Source organism: Cricetulus griseus, chromosome 9, assembly GCF_003668045.3.
Source record: "Cricetulus griseus strain 17A/GY chromosome 9, alternate assembly CriGri-PICRH-1.0, whole genome shotgun sequence".
Taxonomy (NCBI): domain Eukaryota; kingdom Metazoa; phylum Chordata; class Mammalia; order Rodentia; family Cricetidae; genus Cricetulus; species Cricetulus griseus.
The window spans coordinates 11,837,484-11,859,586 of record NC_048602.1 but is presented as its reverse complement, the minus strand read 5'-3'; the positions used below and the strand labels follow the sequence as shown (position 1 = coordinate 11,859,586).

General features: G+C 45.1%; 1 protein-coding gene across 1 annotated transcript; it reads right to left on the bottom strand.

The window, feature by feature from the left end:
* Positions 1–2,007: 2,007 nt before the first annotated feature.
* On the bottom strand, positions 2,008–21,686 carry LOC107976976 (carcinoembryonic antigen-related cell adhesion molecule 3-like). Its single transcript, XM_035449349.1, has 9 exons — positions 21,617–21,686; positions 17,989–18,351; positions 11,717–12,070; positions 11,533–11,541; positions 8,759–8,786; positions 8,390–8,712; positions 6,327–6,686; positions 3,306–3,653; positions 2,008–2,291 (listed from the first exon to the last, which is right to left on the bottom strand). The coding sequence occupies exons 1-9, from the start codon at positions 21,678–21,680 to the stop codon at positions 2,008–2,010; spliced, it is 2,133 nt and encodes a 710-aa protein (XP_035305240.1). The 5' UTR covers positions 21,681–21,686.
* Between the last annotated feature and the right edge of the window lie 417 nt (positions 21,687–22,103).

Sequence of the window (22,103 nt, the reverse complement as noted above, 5' to 3'; positions counted from 1 at the left end):
ACTTTACAGACCAATAATGAGAGCTTAGAAAAAGGCTTCAGAACACTGAAAATGGCAATGGTGATTCGACAAACAGAATACAAAATATGGAACAAAAAACTGACCAGCTAACAGAAAAAAAATGTTCCATGACTGATGATTCGACAAATAAAATGCAAAAAAAATGGAACATAAGATTGAAATACTAACAGAAAAATTTGTTCCATGTCAGAGGCTAATAACAAGCGAGCAGAACATTGCTTTTAGAAGGCAATCTCCATGTCATCCAGATAATCTCTAAGGCTGAGAGTATTAAATCTCTAGAATCATATATAAATGAAAAGAACAAGAATCTGACTTATGTAATGAAATCCTTAGAAGTTTATACATTTCAGGAAATTCAAATACTCCAAGAAACAATGGTGTATACATTACAGGCCATAGAAAACCATAATAGCAATACACCAGGAGCTGAGGTACAAATAAAATAAATGAAAGGGATTTAATATTACCAGTACCTTTAGAGTCAAAGATGACTTACCAAAGGTTGTAACATCATCCCCTGTGGTCTATCCAGTTACTGTTACTGAAAAGCCACTGAGACCTTTCCCTCTAAGACCTGGAGCAGCACCAGGATGCTGTTGTGGCCACTTCTGTTCAACAAATGAGAGAGATGACTCTCCCCATTACCAGCTACAGAACTAAAAGAAACAGGCCCTGAACCTCATCTAGACAGCAGAGTAGATCTGACAGGTGGTTGAAGCTGAGGGTGACACAGCCATGACATTAAGAATCAATAAATATATTTGACAAAGTGAACAGTTTTTAATGATGAAACCAGACAAACCGGGCAGAGAGGATTTAGGCCGGTACAGTAGACATACACATGGAAATCCCAGCCAACCCAATGCACAGTGGGGACACTGACAGCTTTCCCTCTAAAACCAGGATCAACAAAAGGATGCCGCTGTGGCCACTTCTGTTCACTTTTACCTAAGGAGTCCTATACAGACCAATTAGGCAAAACAAAGAAATGAAAGGTGTCCAATCTGCTGTAAAATGTGTCTGCAAGTGACATGAACTTATCTGTAGAAAATCCTAAGAATTCTACAGAAATTTCTGAAACTGGTGAGCAAACAAACCCACCTGAGAAGTACTTGTGTAAATGAATAATGACCACAAACAGTTTGATGTCCTGCTTTGTCACGTGCACAGAGAAAGAAACAGATGGGGTTGCACAGGACTGCAGAGAATGGACTGGATTGAAAATGATTTGGAGATAGCCAATGGTGATGGCCACAAGAAAATATGAATGTGTTCATGCCACTTATTTTCTCACTTCAATGTGGCCAAATGGGAAAACCCATGTATATCTGAAAAAATGTTAACAAGAAAATGAATCTTGTGTGATGTCACCCTGTGAATGCCAGTCTCAGGATAGAAAGAGTCCAGGTCAGACTTTTGCCATAGGTTTTTACATGTGTGCCTCAAACAAACTGTGGATCACAACTATTTAGTAAACAATTATGTGCACAGGGAAAGAGAGCAGTGCCTTTTCATGTCACTCTTCCTCACTTCACATGGATGACTGGTGTCTAGGCAACATTGGGGTTACATGAATCAGTTATAAATGGAATATATATGAGCATATGAGAGGAAGATTTTATCTCCACACAAACACTGCCTCATGTTAACAGGAGAGTCAAGCATCCAGAATTTTGGGGACACATGAAATTTGTTTCCATGGATTCTGAGAATTATCTATGTATCTGATCCACATCCTAAGCTCTGAAATCCTGCAATCCTGTTTCCTATATTGATTTCTTCTTTTCAGTTTAGGAAACCAAGTCTCTATTTATGTCCTGGCCTATCCTGGGATACACCTTTATCCCAAGATTACAGTTGTGAGTCGCCATGCTGGCTGTACCGGCATGGTGACCAATCATTTTCACCACATAACTTTTCTCATTGCTGTACCAGATCAATAATGAAATGCCCCAAATCTGCTGGAGGAAAAGAGGAGACAGGTCACTCATTCGTCACGGCCAGGCTGACTGGGAGACTGATCCTTGAGCTGACTGGGTTGAACACCTCACACTGATAATCTCCAGCATCTTCCCTCCTGACAGGATCTATGCTGAGTTGGCACTTTGTCGGGGACAATGTCATCCTCTCTGTGAGCTGCAGATTTCGGTTATTGAAGATCCAACAGATGGAGACTCCAGTATCACCTGAGAGGCAGGTGAAGACCACAGAGCTCTGTGCTGTAACTGTTGTGCTGGTGACTTGGATAAAGGGCTGTGTCACAGGCTCTGTGAAGCAAAAGAGGGGGTGGAAATGACAATAACACTTCAGAGATCTCCCTCTGTAGTCAATGGACACTTAATCAACCCTCCAGGGTGGAGACTTAATGGCTATTGCAATAGACAGATTTCTTGTGGTTTGGATCTGTCACCCATGGCCTGTGTGGCCCTGATTTATTCTCTGTGTTTCCTGGTCTCTGTTTCCCTTCACCAGTGCACTCAGTGCATGATCATTGTCAGGGCCCTGAATTAAGCTTATATGTGAGCAATGGCCCGATCTTGGGATGGGGAGATGCCCAAATCTGCAGCATCATTTACTATTTGCCTGCAGAAGAGAATTCTCTAGGCTGGACCCCTAACGACAAGGAGCTCCTCGAGACCAGTCACCTCTGTCGCTCCTCTTGGGCAGCCTGGCCTTCCTCTGAAGTCTCCTAAGCCCATAAGAAGAGTTGGCTTAGTCCTGACACCTGTCCACTGAGATTCAGATGTAGAAGATACCCAGGTGACCTAGCTAACTGCAGCCGTCATGGCAGTACACAGTTGGTTCCACACTCTATGGTCTTGGACAGTCGGTTAAAGCCTTGTTCCAAGTCAGCTCTGACAGGAAGTCAAATTCTAGCCCTGGAGCCAAGCTCTCCATGGTCACCTGGAGTTGAGTCTGGATCCAGGGCTGCCTGATGCTCACCTCACCATGATGAAAACATAGTTTCCCTGATAGGCCATGGCTGACTTCCATGAGGTCTTGGTCAAGGATATGTTCATGGTGAGAGCCCCAAAATTCTGAGGACTGACATCCTTGGGCTTGGTTGCTGAGCACACAGCCTTCTCCATAGGTAGAGTCAGGTGAGGGGTTCTGGTCTATTTTAGTATGTCTACCCAATGTGTGTCCTGCACAAAATGCTTAAATCCCAGTGTGGAGACAGAATGTAGAAGGGAGGATCTCAATCTACAACAGTCAGTCCTGTGTGTGATAAGGGAAATCAGCCCCACCAGAGCCCAGAGGTCACAAAAAAAATCACTTACTGTATATTCGGAGGTCCACATGTGTTTGTTGAGTTTTAACACGTGTGCTTATGGTTACTAGGGAGTAGAATCCAGTGTCATCCTGGGTGGCGTTGTGGAATAGCAGGGATCCATTGTGGTACACAGTCACTCTACCACTGTACGCAGCCGCAATCCAAATTTTATTATCAATTGTATCCTTCTGTGCAATTAAACGGCTGTTGAGAATGGCTACCTCTAAGTACCAGTGAAAGGCTACTAGGTTCTCAGGCATATTGTGAGCAAGTAGGAGAGCATTTTTCCCTTCAGCGACATTTGTTGGCATTAACTCAATAGAGAGCTGGCCATTGGGAGGAGGAAGTCTGCAGGCTAAAAGGAAGGGTAGAGAAAGAAAGACAAATTCATCAACACTGAGATCTTTGTCTTTGGTGAAAAGCTGGGGCCTGATTACTGAGAAGCTTATACCATCACTCAGCTGAGGTGGATGGGAATGTCTGACACACTCATAGGAAGAAAAAGGAACCCCATGACCCATGTGCACCTGACTGTGTCACTTCCTGTGTGGAGAGCTGTCTCCGCGTGTGCTTACACACTCGCTGTCCTCACATGCCTGCTCATGCTCAGAAAATGTGGAGGAGGGGTGCCTTCCCTCACTTCTTCCTCTACAGACCCCAGTCTTCCCATTCTGACCTCTTTGATATCTTATCTCTCGGTAGGCAGTCAACCCATACCTTCACTTTGAAATGATTTCCTAGTCTTCCTACCAGTCCACTAGAGCTGGGACTTTATTGGAAAAGATAGTTAGATCTTTGATACCTGGACAGGCTGAGATACATGTGGGTGGATGGAAGAAGGAATGTCCATGGATTTTCATGTCCAGGTGTTTATGAAATTCTCATATGTGGAGCTACTGTCACCAGTTACAACTCCAGCTAACATCATTACCTTATGCATATGTGGAGTGGTGTGTGTGTGTGTGTGTGTGTGTGTGTGTGTGTGTGTGTGTGTGTGTGTGTGTGTGCTGGTAACAGCACCTGGATTGAAGCCTTTCCTTCCTATCCCTCCAACTATGGAGCTTACATCCTGTCCCTGGGCTCCTCTCCCCTCTCACGCTCTCAGATAGTGTTGTTCTCTCCAGTGAAAGGAGCCACTACCAGGGGCTGCACCGTTTGCAGAGAAGTGCACAGTGGGCCTCCATAGGGGTGGCCATCTGTTCTGCCCTCCCGCTGTGGAGAACAGATTTTCCTCCATCACTTCCCACAATCACTACAGACTTCCAGTCTCTGAGCTCTGGGTCTCCACAGGAAGGAGCACTTCTGAGATTAACATGAACATTGTCAGGAATGGGGTCTAAGGACATTCTGTGTCCTTGCAACTCTTAGTCTTGCTTGGTAGCCTAGTCAGGTTCTCTATATATTTTTCAGTCCTGCACACCATGCAAAGATCAACAAGGCTGATGATTATCTCTGTGTCCTAGGACAACAACAGCTCACCCAAGGGCCACCCTATGCTATGTTCTCCCGACATATCTTTCATGACATGGAATCCTAGCAGAGCACCTAGTCTGCCTTCTGTCCTCAATGCTCTGATAAGTTGGAATTTACTCCCCACAGAAAGGTGACATTGATATCTATGAAATCTGGAAAGGGGCGAGCTGAGTGATGCCTGGGAAGGGAGAGAGACCCACTCCCAGTGGAGTCAGCAGTCAGGATGCATTTTCATGAAGCCCAGGAGTTGTGTGAGCTGATTTATGTGGGTGTGAAGCTGGCAATGGGCTGGCCGAGTAAGGCTTGGAAAGGGGAGAGACCCACTCTCAATGGAGTCACCAGTCAAGGGCATGGAAACCCAGGAGAGACTCATGAAGATATGAAGCAGGAGATGACCTGAGTCCTGGAGAGACATTGGTGACTCCATCAACCTAGAAAGGATTTCAGAGGGCCCCTCCATCTCCCTGTGATGGTTTAGCCATGCCATGGGTCTCTGCATGTTCTCCATGGGATGCGAATGACATCTGTCTAGGTGAAGTCCTCCTGGGTTGTGCCAGAAGGTAGAAGGTGGCAACATAGGATCCTCTGGCAGAGAAGTGTGCTTAGAAACACAGGAAGCAACCAGGATGTCTAAGAAGGCTGTAAGAGACCTCCAGGTCTACAAGGACATGGATGGAAGGTAGACTACAATTAATCCCATGACTCCTGGAAACAATTGTCTAGGTATTGATTTTTGTGTCTATCTACAGCCATCTAATGGTTACGCAAGGAACTGTCCCTCCTGTCTGGGAGCTGTCCAGATCAGCACCTCTGTTACTATTTACCTGCAAGAGAAAATTCCAGAGCAGGACCCCAAGTGGCAATCACTTTCAAAAAGGACTCTCTCCTGTGTTACTCGACTTGGGGATCCTGACTTTCCTGTGGGGTCTCATAATTCCATCAGAACAGTTAATTAGTTAGTTAGTTAGTTAGTTAGTTGACTAGGCACCTGACTGGCTATACTTTCCATGTGCTATCTCTGAGGAAGAAATCCAGGTGACCTAAGCTAACTATAGCTCTCTTGACAGGGCACTAGGTGATTCCACATATCAGGAAAGCCTTGTTCCCTGTCATCTTTCATAGGAAATCAAAACTACGCAGTAACTAAAAGCTCCCAAGTGTCATCTGGAGTCTAGTCAGAGACAGAGATTTGCAGCCAGGGATTCCTGGCACTCTCTGTGAGGATGCCATGACTTCATCAGCCAGGGCCTGCCTGACTCCCACAGTGTCTTTCTGGTTCATGTGCATGGTGAGGCCTCTAAGAGTCTTGGGTACAGCTGACATCCTGGGGCTGAGTTTACCACGCACAGGTCCTCAACTCTACAAGTAAAGAGAGGTGAGGGTTTCTGATACAATACATTTTATCTACTCCTTTTGTCTCCTTTAGTACGAGTTCAAACCCGGAGTGGGTACACAATGAGGAGAGGGGAAGCAGGCACAGCCCAGGCCTGGGAGTTCAGTGTGTGAAGTAAGATAAGCCACACCCAGCAGCTGGAGATCATAGAGAATCACTTACTGTACACATGTAATTGGACATATGCTTTTTCAGTTTTGAAATCTCTGTTTAATGTTTGCAGCACGTAGACTCCTGCATCTGTCTGCATGACATCCTGGAGCAGAAGGGATCCATTGGTGTATACCACTGCTCTTTCACTGTAGGCAGGCCCATGGGTGATGTAATTTGTGACTCTGCTGAATTCTGCAATTTTAAATTTCTGGTTGTTATGCCCTAATTTGTACCAGGCAAAGGCTCGCAGATCTTCTGGCAGATTGTGAACAAGGAAAAGAACGCTGTCCCCTTTAACAGCATTCTGTGGCACTGGCTCTATCATGAGTTGGACAGAAGTGAGAGAGTTGCAGCACACAGAAAGGGAGGCTGAAAGACAAAAGAAAAACAGTTATCACAAGGATCGTGTGCTTGGTGGAAAGATAGCAACCTTCACCCTAAACAGATGGATCCATCACTCAGCCTAGAGATGAAGGTGTGGGTGTTTGTAACCCACTTGGTGAATGTCAACAACATGACCTTCATTTCCTCGGTGCCCCTGAATATATAATTTCCTCTACATGGAACTCTCTCCCCGGGTGTCTGTACAGCTTCCACTCACTTCCCTCAGTCAAGCACTGCACACTGAGGTTGAGATTATGCCTCCTCTGAACTTGTTCTCCACAGACCCCACATCCTCATTCTGTAACTTTTCTCTCAATTTGCTTTGTGGCTCCAGTCAACCCCTGGTTGACTACATGTTCAAATTCTACATGTTCTTGCAACATTGCCTTGAATCACACAAGTCTAGGACTGGATAAGGGCCAGAAGTCTGATATTCTTGGCAAGCTCAGGTGTTAGAACAGACATACATTCTAAGATGGCTGGTTTTATGTCGTTGTCACACAAGCTACATCAATTTGAAAGAGGAGGACTCAATTAAAAATGCTACCACCATGTTGGTCTGTGGGCAAATCTATACTACAATGTTTTAAATTGGTGATTGATGTTGGAGGATCCAGCACACTGAAAACATTTCTGCTCCTATCCTAAGGGTTAGGTTGACATAAGAGACAAGACTGAGCAAGCAATGAAGAACAAACTAATAAGCATCACTCCTCCACTGTCTCTGCACCAGTTCCTAGAATTTTTTATGAAACTCATGTTTGGAGAAAATAAATGTCCCAGTTTGACATGGACAGCCAAAAACCACTGCTCCCATTCAGTACTAAGAGACATTAATAGTCTAGTTCTGGCAATTTGTCCCCAAGTATTTGAGCTTAGGAGAGTGGATTGTGGCCAAGGTTTACTAGTGATTGACTCTCTGTTAAGATGACATGGTTTCCATTCTAAGCAAGGTAACCCAATCACAAAAAGACAAACATGATAAGTACTCACTCATATGTGGATTTTAGACATAGAGTAAAGGATTACCAGCCTACAATCCACAAAGCCAGAGAAGCTAATAAACAAGGAGGACCCTAAGAGAGACATACATGGTCCCCTGGAGAAGGGGGAAGGGTCAAGACCCCCTGAGCAAATTGAGAGCATGGGAAGAGGGGGGAGGGAGCCACAAGAATGAGAAGGGAAGAAGAGGAAGGATGCAGAGGTCATGAGGGAGCAGAAAGTTTGAGTCAGGGGAAGAATAGAAAAAAGGATATGTGATAGGTAGGGTTTTAGTTGGGGGGTGTGGTAGGGGAGGAGGGGAGGGAGAAGGGAACTGGGATTGGCATGTAAAATAATCTTGTTTCTAATTCAAATAAAAAAATCTGAAGAAAAGAAAAAGATGGCATGGTTTCCTCAAGAAGTCCCTACCTGATGCCTACATGGTCTTTCTTACTGAAATGTGTGTTGAGATGCCCATGAGACTGAGCATGATCTGACATCTTAGGCTGAGTGACTTTGCTACAAGGACTTCATGATGGAGGAGGATTCAGATGATGTAAGATGATCTATCACCATTTGTCTCCATCATGTGTGTCCACCACTAAGTGCTCACACACCAACATGGTGACACTATGCACGAGCCAGAAAAGACACTGCTGTGTGTCTAAATACCACAGAACACTGAGTGATCACGGAGAATCACTTACTGTCCACCAGGAGTTTCACATGGACTAATCCAACTTTCAGATCAGTGGTCACAGTTCGGAGGGTGTAGAACCCAGCGTCATTCCTGGTGACATTCTGGAGCAGCAGGGATCCATTACTGTACATTGTCTCTCTGCCACTGTGTGCAGGGCCCAGCACACTTGATTTTGCGGCAATTTTGCGTCGGGCAACCTCCTGATTCTTGAATGCAACCGCACCTTTGTACCAGAAAATGGCTCGAGTATCCTTTGGGAGATTGGGAACCACTAACAGAGCATTTCCCCCTTCAGCAACGCTGGGTGGAACTGATTCAACAGTGGGCTGGGTGGAGGGATGGTGCCCACAATGGGAGGCTAGAAGGGAAAAAAGATGCATTAGTAGTAGGATTTTTGTATTTGCCTAAGTTGGGGCCCTGTGTCCTGTGTGTCTCTCTGTCCTACTGGGTGAGTCTGGACATGAGCTCTATGCATTCGGTGTCCCTGCACATGTCATGTTCTCTGTATGACACTCTCTGATTAGTTGTTGTTAACAGGCGCCAGCTCACTGCCCCCAGACCCCTGCTCACATTCAGTCTAGGTTGGTGTTAGGGGTATAAATTCCCGGCTTCTATCCCTGCAATCCTTGACACCTGACTCTCTGAGTTTTCTGTTGTTTACGTTTTTTTCCTCTTATGGTTCCAGACAACACCTGCCTTTGCCTTTATGCTTTCTTTACTGGACTATCTTCAAGAACACTTAGAATATACTTTTGTGAAGACCAGGGTTAATCTCATTTGGGGAAGACATGTTACCTAGAAAGTTATCTGACAGCTGTGGAGAATGAATGAATGAATGAATGAATGAGTGAGTGAATGAATGAATGAATGAATGAATGAATATGAGAATGACCAAAAGTATTCCAAGGTCAAGGATGTCCAGGGTTTTATTTAATTTTTATGGTTATTTCCATTTTATGTGTTCATGTGCATTCCTACAGACATGTGTCTATTACTGGGGGCATGCCACATTATGTGTGAGGCAGAGTACAACTAAGAGAGAGAGGGTTCTCTCCTTCCACCACATGGGAGCTGGGGTATTAAACTCAGGTCACTGGGCCAAGTAGAATTTGCCTTCACTCAATGAAACACATCACTGACCCCACCCAGGTTAGATACTTTTCTTTGTCACTTGTTATAGTTGAGAAAATGAGTCTTCAGAATACAGCAGTCAACCTGATTACCATTGAATAGAAAACAGTCTGGCTTACAACCCTACCCCTTACCATTTCCTGTTCACTGAGAACTTCCTGCTGCTGGACCTGAGTCCACCTCTGTACCACCTCCACTAAGGTGGCAAGCAGACACCTTGATTCTCCTTCAGACTCTTGTCCTCCTTAGAGACCCCACCGAAGGCCTGAGCTACACCTCCCATTCATGGCCAGGGAATTCTCTTCACTTATAAGACTAGCCTTTGCCCATGGTGACCCTCGGACAAGATAGGGATCTTGATCCCTTGGAACAAGGTGGGGTCTCCAAAGGATCCAGCACAGCTAACACACTCCTCTGTCATAAAGTCAGCTCTGCTGTCCTGGAGTCAGCTCTGATGTACCTGAGTCAGATTTGCTGCCCTGGCCTCCATAGAGCTAAGCCTTCTAGAGGGCAGAAGCATATCAGAGAGTCACAAGGACTGTGTATGGGTCCTTGTCCAAGACAGTTCTCCCTGGTCTCCTTGGCATTGCTTGGTGATTCTGTTCCCAAATTGCCTTCTTTATGCTTCAGACCTCCAGACCACACAATGAGCAATGAGCCAATAATAATCCCTGTGTCCCAAAGCCCAAAAGCTCATTCCAGAACTAAACTCTGCTGTGTCCTGGCCTTGGCACTGTAGCATCAAAGAAGGGGACTCTCTTATCCCTACACATTCTCTGTGACACAGAAATTCTGCTGTGAACCCACTTGTCCTCATGACCTCAATGCTCTGGTGAGGTGGAATTTGTTCTCATCCAGAAGGTGACAGATGTCTGTGACAGCTGGAAATAGACCACTTGAGTGACAGCAGGGAACGTATACTCATTGCATATCAATAGGGTGAGCATTCAAGGTCAGATACAGGACAGACATCCAGGAGGAGTTGCATCAGGAGAGCCATGTCCTGTCTGTTGAGAAGGTCACCTGTGACCTGGAAAGAGGTGGTCTCACCCTGCTGTTGAGGTTTTTAAATAGAAACCTGAATTCCAGCCTCCTTTGTTGGTTGAGGTATGGCTCAGGTTTGCCCATGTCCACCCTGACATTTTAGGGATGTCTCTATCCTTTGCTTGGTAATTCCCCTGTGGTCACCCTCCTTTTCCCTATGCTAGAAGGAAGGAGGCTGAATATGGTCCTCTAGCACAGTATTTTCTCAAACAAATGAAGCACCAGTGGGTCAGATTGGCCTGTGAGAGGGACTTCCAGGTCCACTGGGACAGAAACTTAAATAACATATGATTCTTTCATCTTCTCCAGGAAACCAGCACCTCAGGGTGTGATTGTGAGCTAATATCACCCCCGGGTGATCAAAAATGACTTAGCTCATGTCTGGGGGAAGTAAATAACATCAGAGCCTTTTATTATTTGGCTGCATGAGGGAATTCCCTGGGGTGGACCTCATAAGACAAGTACATACCAGGTGGACCTATGTCATCTGTCTTCACCGTGGGAATCCTGATCTTCCTGTGAATTCCCATAAGCCCATCAAAAGAATGCCTGGTGGCCTGGCACCTGTCTAGCTCTGCCCTCCATGCTGAGTCTCTGAAGGAGGCGCCCAGGTGACCTAGATTGAACGTGACTCTCTGATCATTGCACTAGCTGGTTTCACATGCTGTGAAATATGGACACCCAAACACTGTTGTTCCCTCTCAGCTCCATAAGAAAGTAAGAGTCCAAACCTGGCAAAATACTTCCCAAGGTCACTTGTAATCAAGCCTGGGAGTGAGGGCTGGAGGCAGGGATTCCTGGTGCTTACCTCTCTCTGAGGATCCCAAGATATGCCTGATGCCAACAGGATCCTTCTCAGTACTACATTCATAGCAAGAACACCAAGGACAAGACAGAGTCTAATGCACCTGCACTGACTTACCCTTTGCCATCACACACACACACACACACACACACACACACACACACACACACACACACAACCTCTGAAGGTTAAGTCAGGGTCGGAGTCTGATAGTCTCTAGTATGTGTGTCCTGCACTAAATGCTCAAAAACCCATATGGGACACAGTACAGAATGAAGTTAAGCACAGATGAGGCAACAGTGTCCTGTGTGTGTTCACACAACCCAGGACTGGATGATCACAAGAATCACTTACTGTCCAACTGGAGTTGCACACGTACTAGTTCAGTTTCCAGATCTCTACTCAGAGTTCGTAGGGTGTAGAATCCAGTGTCATTCCAGGTGACATTCTGGAGCAGCAGGGATCCATTGCTGTACACTATCTCTCTGCCACTGTAAGCAGGGCCAAACCCAGTTGTATTTCTGGCTATTTGGTGCCAGGCAACCTCAATATTCTTGGACACAATGCCTCCTTTGTACCAGAAAAAGGCTCGAAGATTCTCCGGGAGGTTATAAACCACAAGAAGAACACTTTCTCCTTCTACAATGCTGGATGGTACTGACTCAATAGTGATCTGGGCACAGGTAGAAGGGCACCCACAATTGGAAGCTAGAAGTAAAGACAGAGATCAATCAATAGTTGGACCTTCATATTTGGCTAAGATGAGGCCTTGTGTCCTGAACAAGTGTGTCCATAGATTAGCTTAGGTGTGTAAGTGGGTGTCTTCCTGTCATTTACTGAGTTCCATTTCCTCAGTGTCCCTGCACTTGTTATTTCTTTTGTATGGTGCTCTCTGCTCAGGTGTCAATATGGCCCTGGTTCACAACCCTTAGACCCCAGCTCACATTCAGTGCAGATTGATGTTGGGTTGGATGACTTCCTGGCTTCTTTCCCTCTAGACCGTGACTTTTTGTTACTTATGTGCTTTACTCTTGTGGTTCCAGTCAACACCTGACTTCACCTTTTAAGGTTTCTTTACTTTTAGTCCACTGGGATTATGGAATTGTGAGAACCAGGAAAATGTGGTGATATCTTGCTTGTACACATAAAAATTGTCTGGAGATCAGAGGATGGGGCTTGCCACTAGTTATCCATAGAGGGCAAGAGGTCTGTACTGACAGACAGGAAGTGAGAGGTGATATATGTGGGAAGAAATGAGACCTGGCTTTTTTCCCAGAGGGAAGCTAGTGAAGTAAAGGTGGCTTTGGCTTGCTTCTTCTTTTCATCTCTCAACAGTTTTCTCTAATAAAATAAAAACTCCTGGTTTTTATTATTTAGACCAATTAAGAATGCCATTTACCCTCAGAGATTAAGAGCACTGGCTGCTCTTCCAGAGGTCCTGAGTTCAATTCCCGGCAACCACATGGTGGTTCACAACCATCTGTAATGACAGCTGGAGCCCTCTTCTGGTGTGCAGATATACATGGAAGCACAATGTTGTATACATAATAAACAAATAAAATCTTTTTTAAAAAAAAAAGAATGCCATTTACCAATCGTACCAAAAGCATTCTACAGATTCAATGCAAATGCCCATCAAAATCCCAACACAATTCTTCACAGACCTTGAAAGAACAAAACTCAGTTGTTTATGGAAAAAAACAGGATAACCAAAAAACACTGTATAATAAAGGAAATTCCAGAAGTATCACCTTCCCTGAATTCCATCTTGATTATAGAGCTATAGTAATGAAAACACCTAGGTATTGACACAAAAACAGACATGAAGACCAATTGAATCAAATTGAAAACCCTGCTATCAATCCACACATCTACAAACACCTTATTTTGACAAAGAAGAGAAAATTATAGAATGGAAAAAAGAAAGCATCTTCAACAAATAGTGCTGCCATAACTGGATGCTGACATGTAGAAGATTGCAGATAAATTCATATCTACCTCCATGCCCAAAACTTAAATCCAAATGGATCAAAGACCTCAAAATACATCCAGCCACAATGAACCTCTTAGAAGATAAAGCAGAAAGTACCCTTAAACACATTGGTACAGGAAACCACTTCCTGGACATAAATTCAGACACTGAGATCGACAATTAATAAATGAGACCTCCTGAATCTGAGAAGCTTATGTAAACAAAGGACACGGTCAACAAGACAAATCAGCAACCCACAGAATGGGAAAAGAACTTCGCCAAACTCACATCTGACAGAGAACTGATCTTCAAAATATACAAGGAACTCAAGAAGCTAGTCACCAAAACACCAAATATTTCAATTTAGAGGTGGGGTACAGAACTAAATAGACAATTATCAATATAGTAATCTAAATGGCTGAAGGACACTTAAGAAATTGCTCAACATCCTTAGCCATCATGATAATGCATATCAAAACAACTCTGAGATATAATCTTGTGCCTGTCTGATTGGCTAAAGTCAAAAACACCAATGACAGTTTATGCTGGAGAGGATGTAGAGAAAGGGGAACACTCCTTCATTGCTACTGGAAGTGCAAACTTGTACAGCCACTTTGGAATCAGTATGGTGGTTTCTCAGGAAAAGGGTAATCAGTCTACCTCAAGATTCAACATCCACTCTTACACATATACACAACGATGCACATTCATACAAGGACATCTGCTCAGCTATGATCATAGCAGCATTATTTGTAATAGCCAGAACCAAAGAATGGATAAGGAAAATGTGGTACATTCACACAATGGGGGGAAAAAACACTGGAATCTTCAAAATCAATGGCACTAGATGAAACCATCCTGAGTCACAGAAAGATGAAATGGTATGTTCTCACTCATATATGGATATTAGACATAGAGAAAAGGCTTACCAGCCTGCAATTCATATCTCCAGAGAAGCTAGGAAACAAGGAGAATCCAAGGGGAGACATACATGGTCCGGTGGAGAAGGGCAAAGAGACAAGATCTCCTGAGTAATTTGGGAGCACGGGAGGAGTAGGGAAAGACATAGGAGAAAGAGAAGTGGAGAAGAGAACATGAGGGACCAGGAATGTTGAGTCAGGGGAAGAACAGAGGAGAGCAATAAAAGAGATACCTTGATAGAAGGAACCACTATAGTTTTAAAGAGAAATCTAGCACTTAGGGAAATGTCCAGGGTTCCACAAGGATGACCCCAACTAAGAATCTAAAGGCTAGTGGAGAGGCTGCCTTAAATGCTCTTCCCCTATAATGCAAATGATGACTACCTTAAATGCCACCCTGGAGCCTTCGTCAAGTCGCTGATGGAAACAGAAGCAGAGATCCACAACTAAGCACTGAGCTGAACTCCTAGAATCCCATTGTACAGTTGGAGGAATGATGAGCAAAGGGGTCAAGACCATGCTGGTAAAACTCACAGAAACAGCTGACCTGAGCAAGGGGGAGCAACTGGACCCCAGTCTGACAGCTGGGAAACCAACATAGAACCAAATCATGTCCCCTGAATGTCCCTGGGTGTCAGTTACGAGGCCTGGGCAATCAATGGGACCTCTGGCAGTGGAGCAAGTATTTATCCCTAGTACACAAATGTACTTAGGAGCCCATTCCCCATGGAGGGATACTCTCTCAACCTAGATACATAGGGAAGGGTCCAGGCCTTGCCACAAATGATGTGACAGACTTTAATGATCCCACATGGAAAGTCTTACCCTCCCTGGAGAGTGGATAGGGGGTAAGATGGGGGGTTGGTGGGGGACATGGGATAATGGAAGAGAGAGGTAACTAGGATTTCTATGTAAAATAAGATTCTAATTTAAATTTTAAAAGATATCACGATAAAAAAATAAATTAATAGGTTTAGGAATACAGAGTTAAATTTTTCCATTTGATTTTATTTTTATGCTCATTTGTGTCTAACGGTGTGGTAGTGTTTGCAGGACACAGTAACTAGGTGAAGGTCAGAGGATTTGTGTTCATTAGTCTCTAATTTCCAGACAATGAAGCAAACACTTATGTCTACTAAACCGCATCCCTGATCAACACCAGCTTGAGTTTTTTCTCTGGGATGCTAAGCCTATATCATCAGTCTTCAGACTATTGTGGACATGCTGATTGAGTTGGAATAAAAACTACTCCCCACTCCCATTACTTTTTCAGATTAACCAAGAATAAGTTTCCTGCTACTGAACCTCTGGCCTCCCAGTGTCTTCTTCCCTACAAACCAAGAGTCTCCTCTAAGTCCTGGTCCCCATTAGGAGACTCCAAATGGTAGATCAGTCCTCTTCTTTAACACACTATCAAATCATGGTGCCCTTGTCTGTGAGCAGATGTCCCTGAGAGTCATTGACGCATTGCAGAGGGATACAAGGGTGCATCCCTAGTCTCTGTGGCCTGATACACCCTCCTTCTGTGGCACATCTGCTCCCAAGCTCTGCTACCCTTCCCCCATCTGAGTTGAGACTCCTTCCAGGCAAAAGCATCTCCATGTGCTGTGGGGGTCTCTGTTCCAAACACTGCTCGGTCCCCTTACTCTCAGTACCTCCCCTCATCCCTCTCCACTTCTCTCTTTTTGCTCCACTCCTCCAGACCACACAGTGATCAAAAGGTTTAATGAGATTCTCTGTATCCTGAGAGAAGAGCAGCTTGACCTGGGGCTGCACTCTGCTGTGTCCTGGCCCTGGGAATGTCAGCACCAAAGTGGGAGCCTCTGCACTCCCTGTGGGACACAGAAACCCAGCTGGGCACCCAGTTGGCCCTGTTTTCTTGGTGCTTTAAAAAAAAGATGGAATATCCTCTTAGCTGGAAGGTGACAGAGATGTCCCTTAGGCTTCAAAGGGACCAGTTGAGTGGTGCATGGGGCAGGGATTAAATCCACTCTCAAGGCCTTCTCTTTTTGTCCCCTTGGTGCCTTGACTTTCTTCCACTGAAGTCTCATAAGTCATGAGAAAAAATAAACTAATGGCCCAGACACTTGTCCCCTGAGCCTCTGGAAAATGAGATACACAGATGACAAACCCAAGAACAGCTGTGGTGGCAGTATACCACTCACTACGTTCTATGGGATAGCCAGCCCCATGACTTGGGCAGTTAGTAGTCTTGTTGCCTGTTGGTTCAGACAGGAAATCTAAACAAACCTTTACAAAGGACTTTGTGGTAGTCTCTGTGAGGACCCCATAGCTTCCAAAGACTTCTGACTAGCAATGTGTTTCTGGGAACAATGTGTGGTGAGAGCTCCAAACGTTCACTGAGGCTAAAAAGGTGAGGCTCAGGTTAGCCAGTGGGGGTTGACAAGTAATGACAAGCGAAGGGGGTAGCTTGTCATTGCTATTGCAATTTGCTTGCCTACTCCATGTTGTCCTACAATGAGTACACAAATTCCAAGAGAGAACACAACACTCTAGGGGAGAGAGCAGACACAGCCCAGTCTGACAGTTCAATGTAATAAGCAGGATAAGCCACACCCAGTGGTTGGATACCAAACTCACTGCATAAAATCCCACTTAAGCTTTTCATTTTGAAATCTCTGTTGAAAACTTCTAGTATGTACATTCCAGCATCTTTCTCGCTGACACATGGACAGTCAGAGATCTGTTCTTGTATACCATCCCTATTCTTCTGAGTGCAGGCCGACAGGACATGGAATTCATGGTGCTTCTGTATGCTATAATTTTAAGTACCTGACCCTTATATATTGATTTGTGCCAGAAAGAGGCTTGAGATCTTCTGGAAGACTATGAACTTGAAGAAAAATGTGTCCATGATTTCTGGGTCTGTAAAAACAGCAGTGTAACCAGGCTTCTAGGTAAATATCTGGTTCAAGCAAATACTTTTCTGCCAGTTCATCATTTTCCCTAATGACACCCCTGGTGAACACTGAGGGATCTACAGCTCATGTCCAGATCAGCATAGCCGTAGCCATTTCCCTACAGAAGAGGATTCCCTGAGCTGGACCCAGAAGACACTTGGCAGAAATGTGTGTCACCTCCCCTTATTTTCTTTGATCTTACTGTAAAGTGTCTTAAGCCCATCACAACAGATAGGAAATGAACTGAGCACCTATCATGTTTAGCTCTCCGTGTTTAGTCTGTGAAGAACATGTCCAGGGGACATAGACTAACCATATAGTTCATGAAAATGCTTTGGCTGGTTCCAAAGATGCAGGACTTGGGACTGTGAAAAAGAATTATTTCCTGCCATCAGGAAGTCAATATCCAACCTTTATGAACTGATTCTCAATGCTGCCTGTAGTAAATTCTGGGACAGAGATCTGGAGTCAGGACATCTTGCAGATCACACCTCTGTGAGGATCCCAAATTTTCCTACATAAGGGCAAATGTTGATTCCCTATGGATTTTTCTCACGGACAAATTCTTGGTAAGAAGCCCAGAGCCTAGACACAGTCTGAGTTACCCAATATCTGTCCACCTGTCTGCAAATTGAAATCAAATGAAACATTCTGATCTATTGCATCATTCTAAACCATGAGTGTCTTGAACTGAGTACTCATACCCCAAATTGAAAATCCCGTGCACAGGGGAAGAAGGCACAGGCCAATACACTGTGTGTGTCCAATGGGATGAACCCACCCACAACTCAGAATTCACAAAGAATCACTTACTGTGCACATGAAGGTAAATTGTTGTTCTTGATGCAATATCTTCATGACTATTTAAACTTTGTAGGGTATAGAATCCTGTGTCCTTCCTTGTGACATTTCTGAGCAGCAGAGATCCATTGTGGTACACTGTCTCTCTACCACTGTGTAGAGGCCCTGGAGCACTTACATCTTGGCTCAGTGTATATAATCCAATCGCATTGTCTCTAATATTCTCCCCTTTGGACCAGACCAAGGTTGAAAGATTCTCTGGAAGATTGTGGACAAGAAGAAGGACGTTTTCTCCTTCAACCACATGGGGTGGGACGGACTCAATGTTGACACTTGCACTGGTGGTGTGGAAGTGCCAGCATGCTAAAAGGGAGGCTAGAAGGGAACAGAAAAAAAGAAATGATCAAGGTTGAGCAGGTGTGATCGTCACTCATCTTGTATGTGGGAGTATGAGTGTGTCCACCCTCCTTGGTGGATTATTGTGTGCTGTGTGTGCTCAAAGATGATCCGTAGTCCGTAAGGCTAAGATTTCTTTATTCAGATAAACACCAGCCTAAACGCAAGCCAGAACATGCCAGGGGCAGCAAGGCAGCCAGGCCAGAGAGAAGGGGGCATCCACGTGTGTGCGGTCCCTTAGTTTCCTTCATCTTAGACCTCCCCTGACCATGCCCTCACAGGCCTGTCCCAGCACACCTGTCAGGGCTACTAGGAGGTGGGACTACAGTGTCTCCCTACGAGTTCCTTTCGCTCAAAGACCCTGACTGTGTCATTAACTCTCTTAGAAATACTTTGCTCAAGCAAAGGAAACAGTCAGTAGGACAAAACAACCACCCACAGAATGGGAAAAGATCTTCACAGATCCCACATCTGACAGAGGACTGATTTCCAAAATATATAAGGAGCTCAAGAAGCCAGCCACCAAAACACCAAAAAATGAAATTAAAAAGTGGGGTGCAGAACTAAATAGAGAATTCTCAACAGAGGAATCTGAAATGGCTGAAAGACACTTAAGGAAGTGCTCATAATCATTGGCCATCAGAGAAATGCAAATCAAAACAACTCTGAGATACCACCTCACACCTGTCAGAATGGCTAAAATCAAAAACACCAATGACAATCTATGCTGGAGAGGATGCGGAGAAGAAGGAACACTCCTCCATTGCTGGTGGCAGTGCCAACTTGTAAGACCACTCTGGAAATCAGTATGGCGGTTGCTCAGAAAAATGGGAATCAGTCTACCTCAAGATCCAGCCATTCCTCTATTGGGTATATACCCAAATAGTGCATGTTCATACAGCAAGGACATATGTTCAACCATGTTGATAGCAGCATTGTTTGTAATAGCCAGAACCTGGAAGCAACCTAGATGCCTCTCAACTGAAGAAGGGATTGAGAAAATGTGGTACATGTATACAATGGAGTACTACTCAGCAGAAAAAAGCAATGGAATCTTGAAATTCGCAGGCAAATGGATGGAACTAGAAGAAACCATCCTGAGTGAGGTAACCCAGTCACAAAAAGACAAACATGGTATGTATTCACTCATATATGAATTTTAGACATAGAGCAAAGGATTACCAGCCTATAATCCTCTTCACCAAAGAAACTAGGAAACATGAAGGACTCTAAGGGATAAATGGTCCCCAGGAATGGAAGTGGCATGAACTCCTGAACTAATTGGGAGCATGAGGGTAGGGGAGAGGGAGCTGCTACAATAAGAGCAAGAGAAGAGGAGTACAGGAGAGGAAATGGAGGAGCAGAAATATTGAGCTGGGGGAAGAATAGAGAAGAGAGAGCAGGATGAGAGATACCATATTAGAGGGAGCCACTATAGGTCCGAGAAGAGATCTGGAACAGGGAGATCTCCAGAGACCTACAAGGATGACACGATCTGACAATCCAGGCAATGATGGAGAGGATAACCTAAAAGCCCTTCCCCTAAAATGAGATTGATGACTTCTCTTTATGCCATCCTAGAGCCCTCATCCAATGGCTGATGGAAGCAGAGACAGACATCCACAGATATACACTGAGCTGAAATCGGGAATTTAGTTGAAGAGAGAGAAGAATGAAGAGCGAAGGGGTCTGTACCAGGTTGGAGAAACCTACAGGAACAGTTGGCCTGAACAAGGGAGAGCACATCAACCCCAGATGCTGTCCGGGAGGCCAGTACAAGACTGATCCAGACCCCTGAGCATGGATGGCAATAAGGAGGCCTCTGCACTCCAGGGAGCCTCTGGTGGTGCAAGAAGGGACTTTGAGAGCCCATCCCACGTGAAGGGTTACACTCTGGCCCTGGACACATGGGGAAGGGCCCAGGACCAGCACAGGAAGATTTGGTGGACTTTGCAGAGCCCCCGTTGAGGGCCCTATCCTGCCTGGGGAGTGGAGGGTGGATGGAGTGGGGGGTAGGCTGGGGGTGGGGGAGGATGGATGGGGGTGAGGGGAGGGAGAGGGAGAAGGGACTTACATGTGAAACAAGCTTGTTCCCTAACTAGAACTAATAAATAAATTAATAAAAAGAAAGAAAAGAAATACTTTGCTCGGGTGTCTGCCTGGCTACCCCAACAGTGCCCCATATTGCTTCTCACAGAGTATTTGGTATGAGGAACAAAGGCCCTCTGAAATCCTACTCTGGACAGAATCACTTTCTTACTTTTTTTCTCTGCCCTGTTTGTAATTCCAATCAACCCACGACTTCATCTTGCAGACAGACTGCCACCAGTTCCACAAGAACCAGGGAACTGTGAGGACAGTGATTAGCGTGACTGTTTTTGCAAAGTTAATCCCCTGATAGAGATTCAGGCAAACTTTGATAAAAACAAAAAGAGAAGGAAGATAGGAGAGAGAGAGGCAAGGAGAGAGGGAGGGAGGGAAGAAGGGAGGGAGAAAGGGAGGGAAATGCCCCCAGGAGATTAACTACATAGTTATCAAATTGGACTTAATGAAAATAATTTTACTCAAGTGCGATTTAATTTTTTTACACTTGCTCATGTATTGTATGTGTGCACTTCTGAAGGCAGGTGTGTGCATATGTGCAGGTGAAAGGTATGCCTTGTATTTTGTGGAGGAAAAAGTCTCAGTGTGTGAAAGTAAGGATGCATGCCACAGCACATGTAGGGACAAACGTATCCCACTATGCCCCAGTGTGGGGGCATGCCACAAGCCTGCGTGGATAAAGGTGTGCCAGAGTGCCCATGTGTGGGTGCATTGCATAGCACCTGAGTGGAGGACACAGAAGAGCCTGCGTGAGGCTGTTGTCTCCATCTCCCACCATGGAGCAGAAAACTGAATTCAGGTCGTCACATCACCGAATACTGAGACATCTCAGTGATCCACCCATAATTGATTTCTATATTGAGGGTCACACTGTCACTTTGGAGAACATAAGACTTCAGAACATGGCAGCCAATGTTCTTGATTGTGAATAGGGAGTGTTTGAGGCTCTTCTTATCCCCTCATCACCTCTTGTCCTCTGAGAGCTTCAGGGTGCTGAGCCTCTGTCCCTCCCTGTACCTTCTGTCCCAGGACTGCAAACAGAAACCTCAAGTCTCCTCTCAGGCTCCTGTCCTCTTGAGGAAACTCCAGCCTGCCTCCAAGTTCCCCTGCACCCTCACAGTCAGAGGGTGGGTGCACTTACCTGTGAGCAGAAGCCCCTGCCAGGGAGTGCACCCATTGCACAGAAGCACAGAGGGCATCTCCATCTCTCTTCTCACCTCACTGATAACCCTTTCAGGAGAAGAACTTCAGCTCCTACAAGGTGTTCAGTCTCTGCAACTATGTTTCCTATGAGCTGAGGATCCTTTCAGGAAGGAGCACTTCCCAAAATCCAAAAGTCTGTGTCCAAGGCACAGTTCAATCCTTTCCACTCAAGTGTAACCCAACACCCATTTCAACTTCTCTTTATACCTCTTCAAGCTTCACATTGAGCAACAAGGCTGATAAGCATCCCCGTGCCCTAGAGAACAATGACTCATCACCAGGCTGACACCTGCTGGGTGTTACCTTGAGTATCTCAGAACCAGAGGGAGCCTTCCAGAAGCCTATGTGTCCTTGAGACACAGAGATCCAACTGAGAACACTGCCTGCCCTGTGTTCTCAATGTGTACCTTAGTAATTCACTGAGG

Bases quoted from the DNA above. Each gene is read 5' to 3' on its own strand.
- LOC107976976 (XM_035449349.1), bottom strand. From the start codon at position 21,680: ATGGAGATGCCCTCTGTGCTTCTGTGCAATGGGTGCACTCCCTGGCAG. The intron at 18,352-21,616 runs GTAAGTGCACCC...GTTCCCTTCTAG, and splicing joins GCAGGGGCTTCTGCTCACAG to CCTCCCTTTTAGCATGCTGG. The intron at 3,654-6,326 runs GTAAGTGATTCT...CCTTCCTTTTAG, and splicing joins TGTCCAATTACATGTGTACA to CCTGCAGACTTCCTCCTCCC.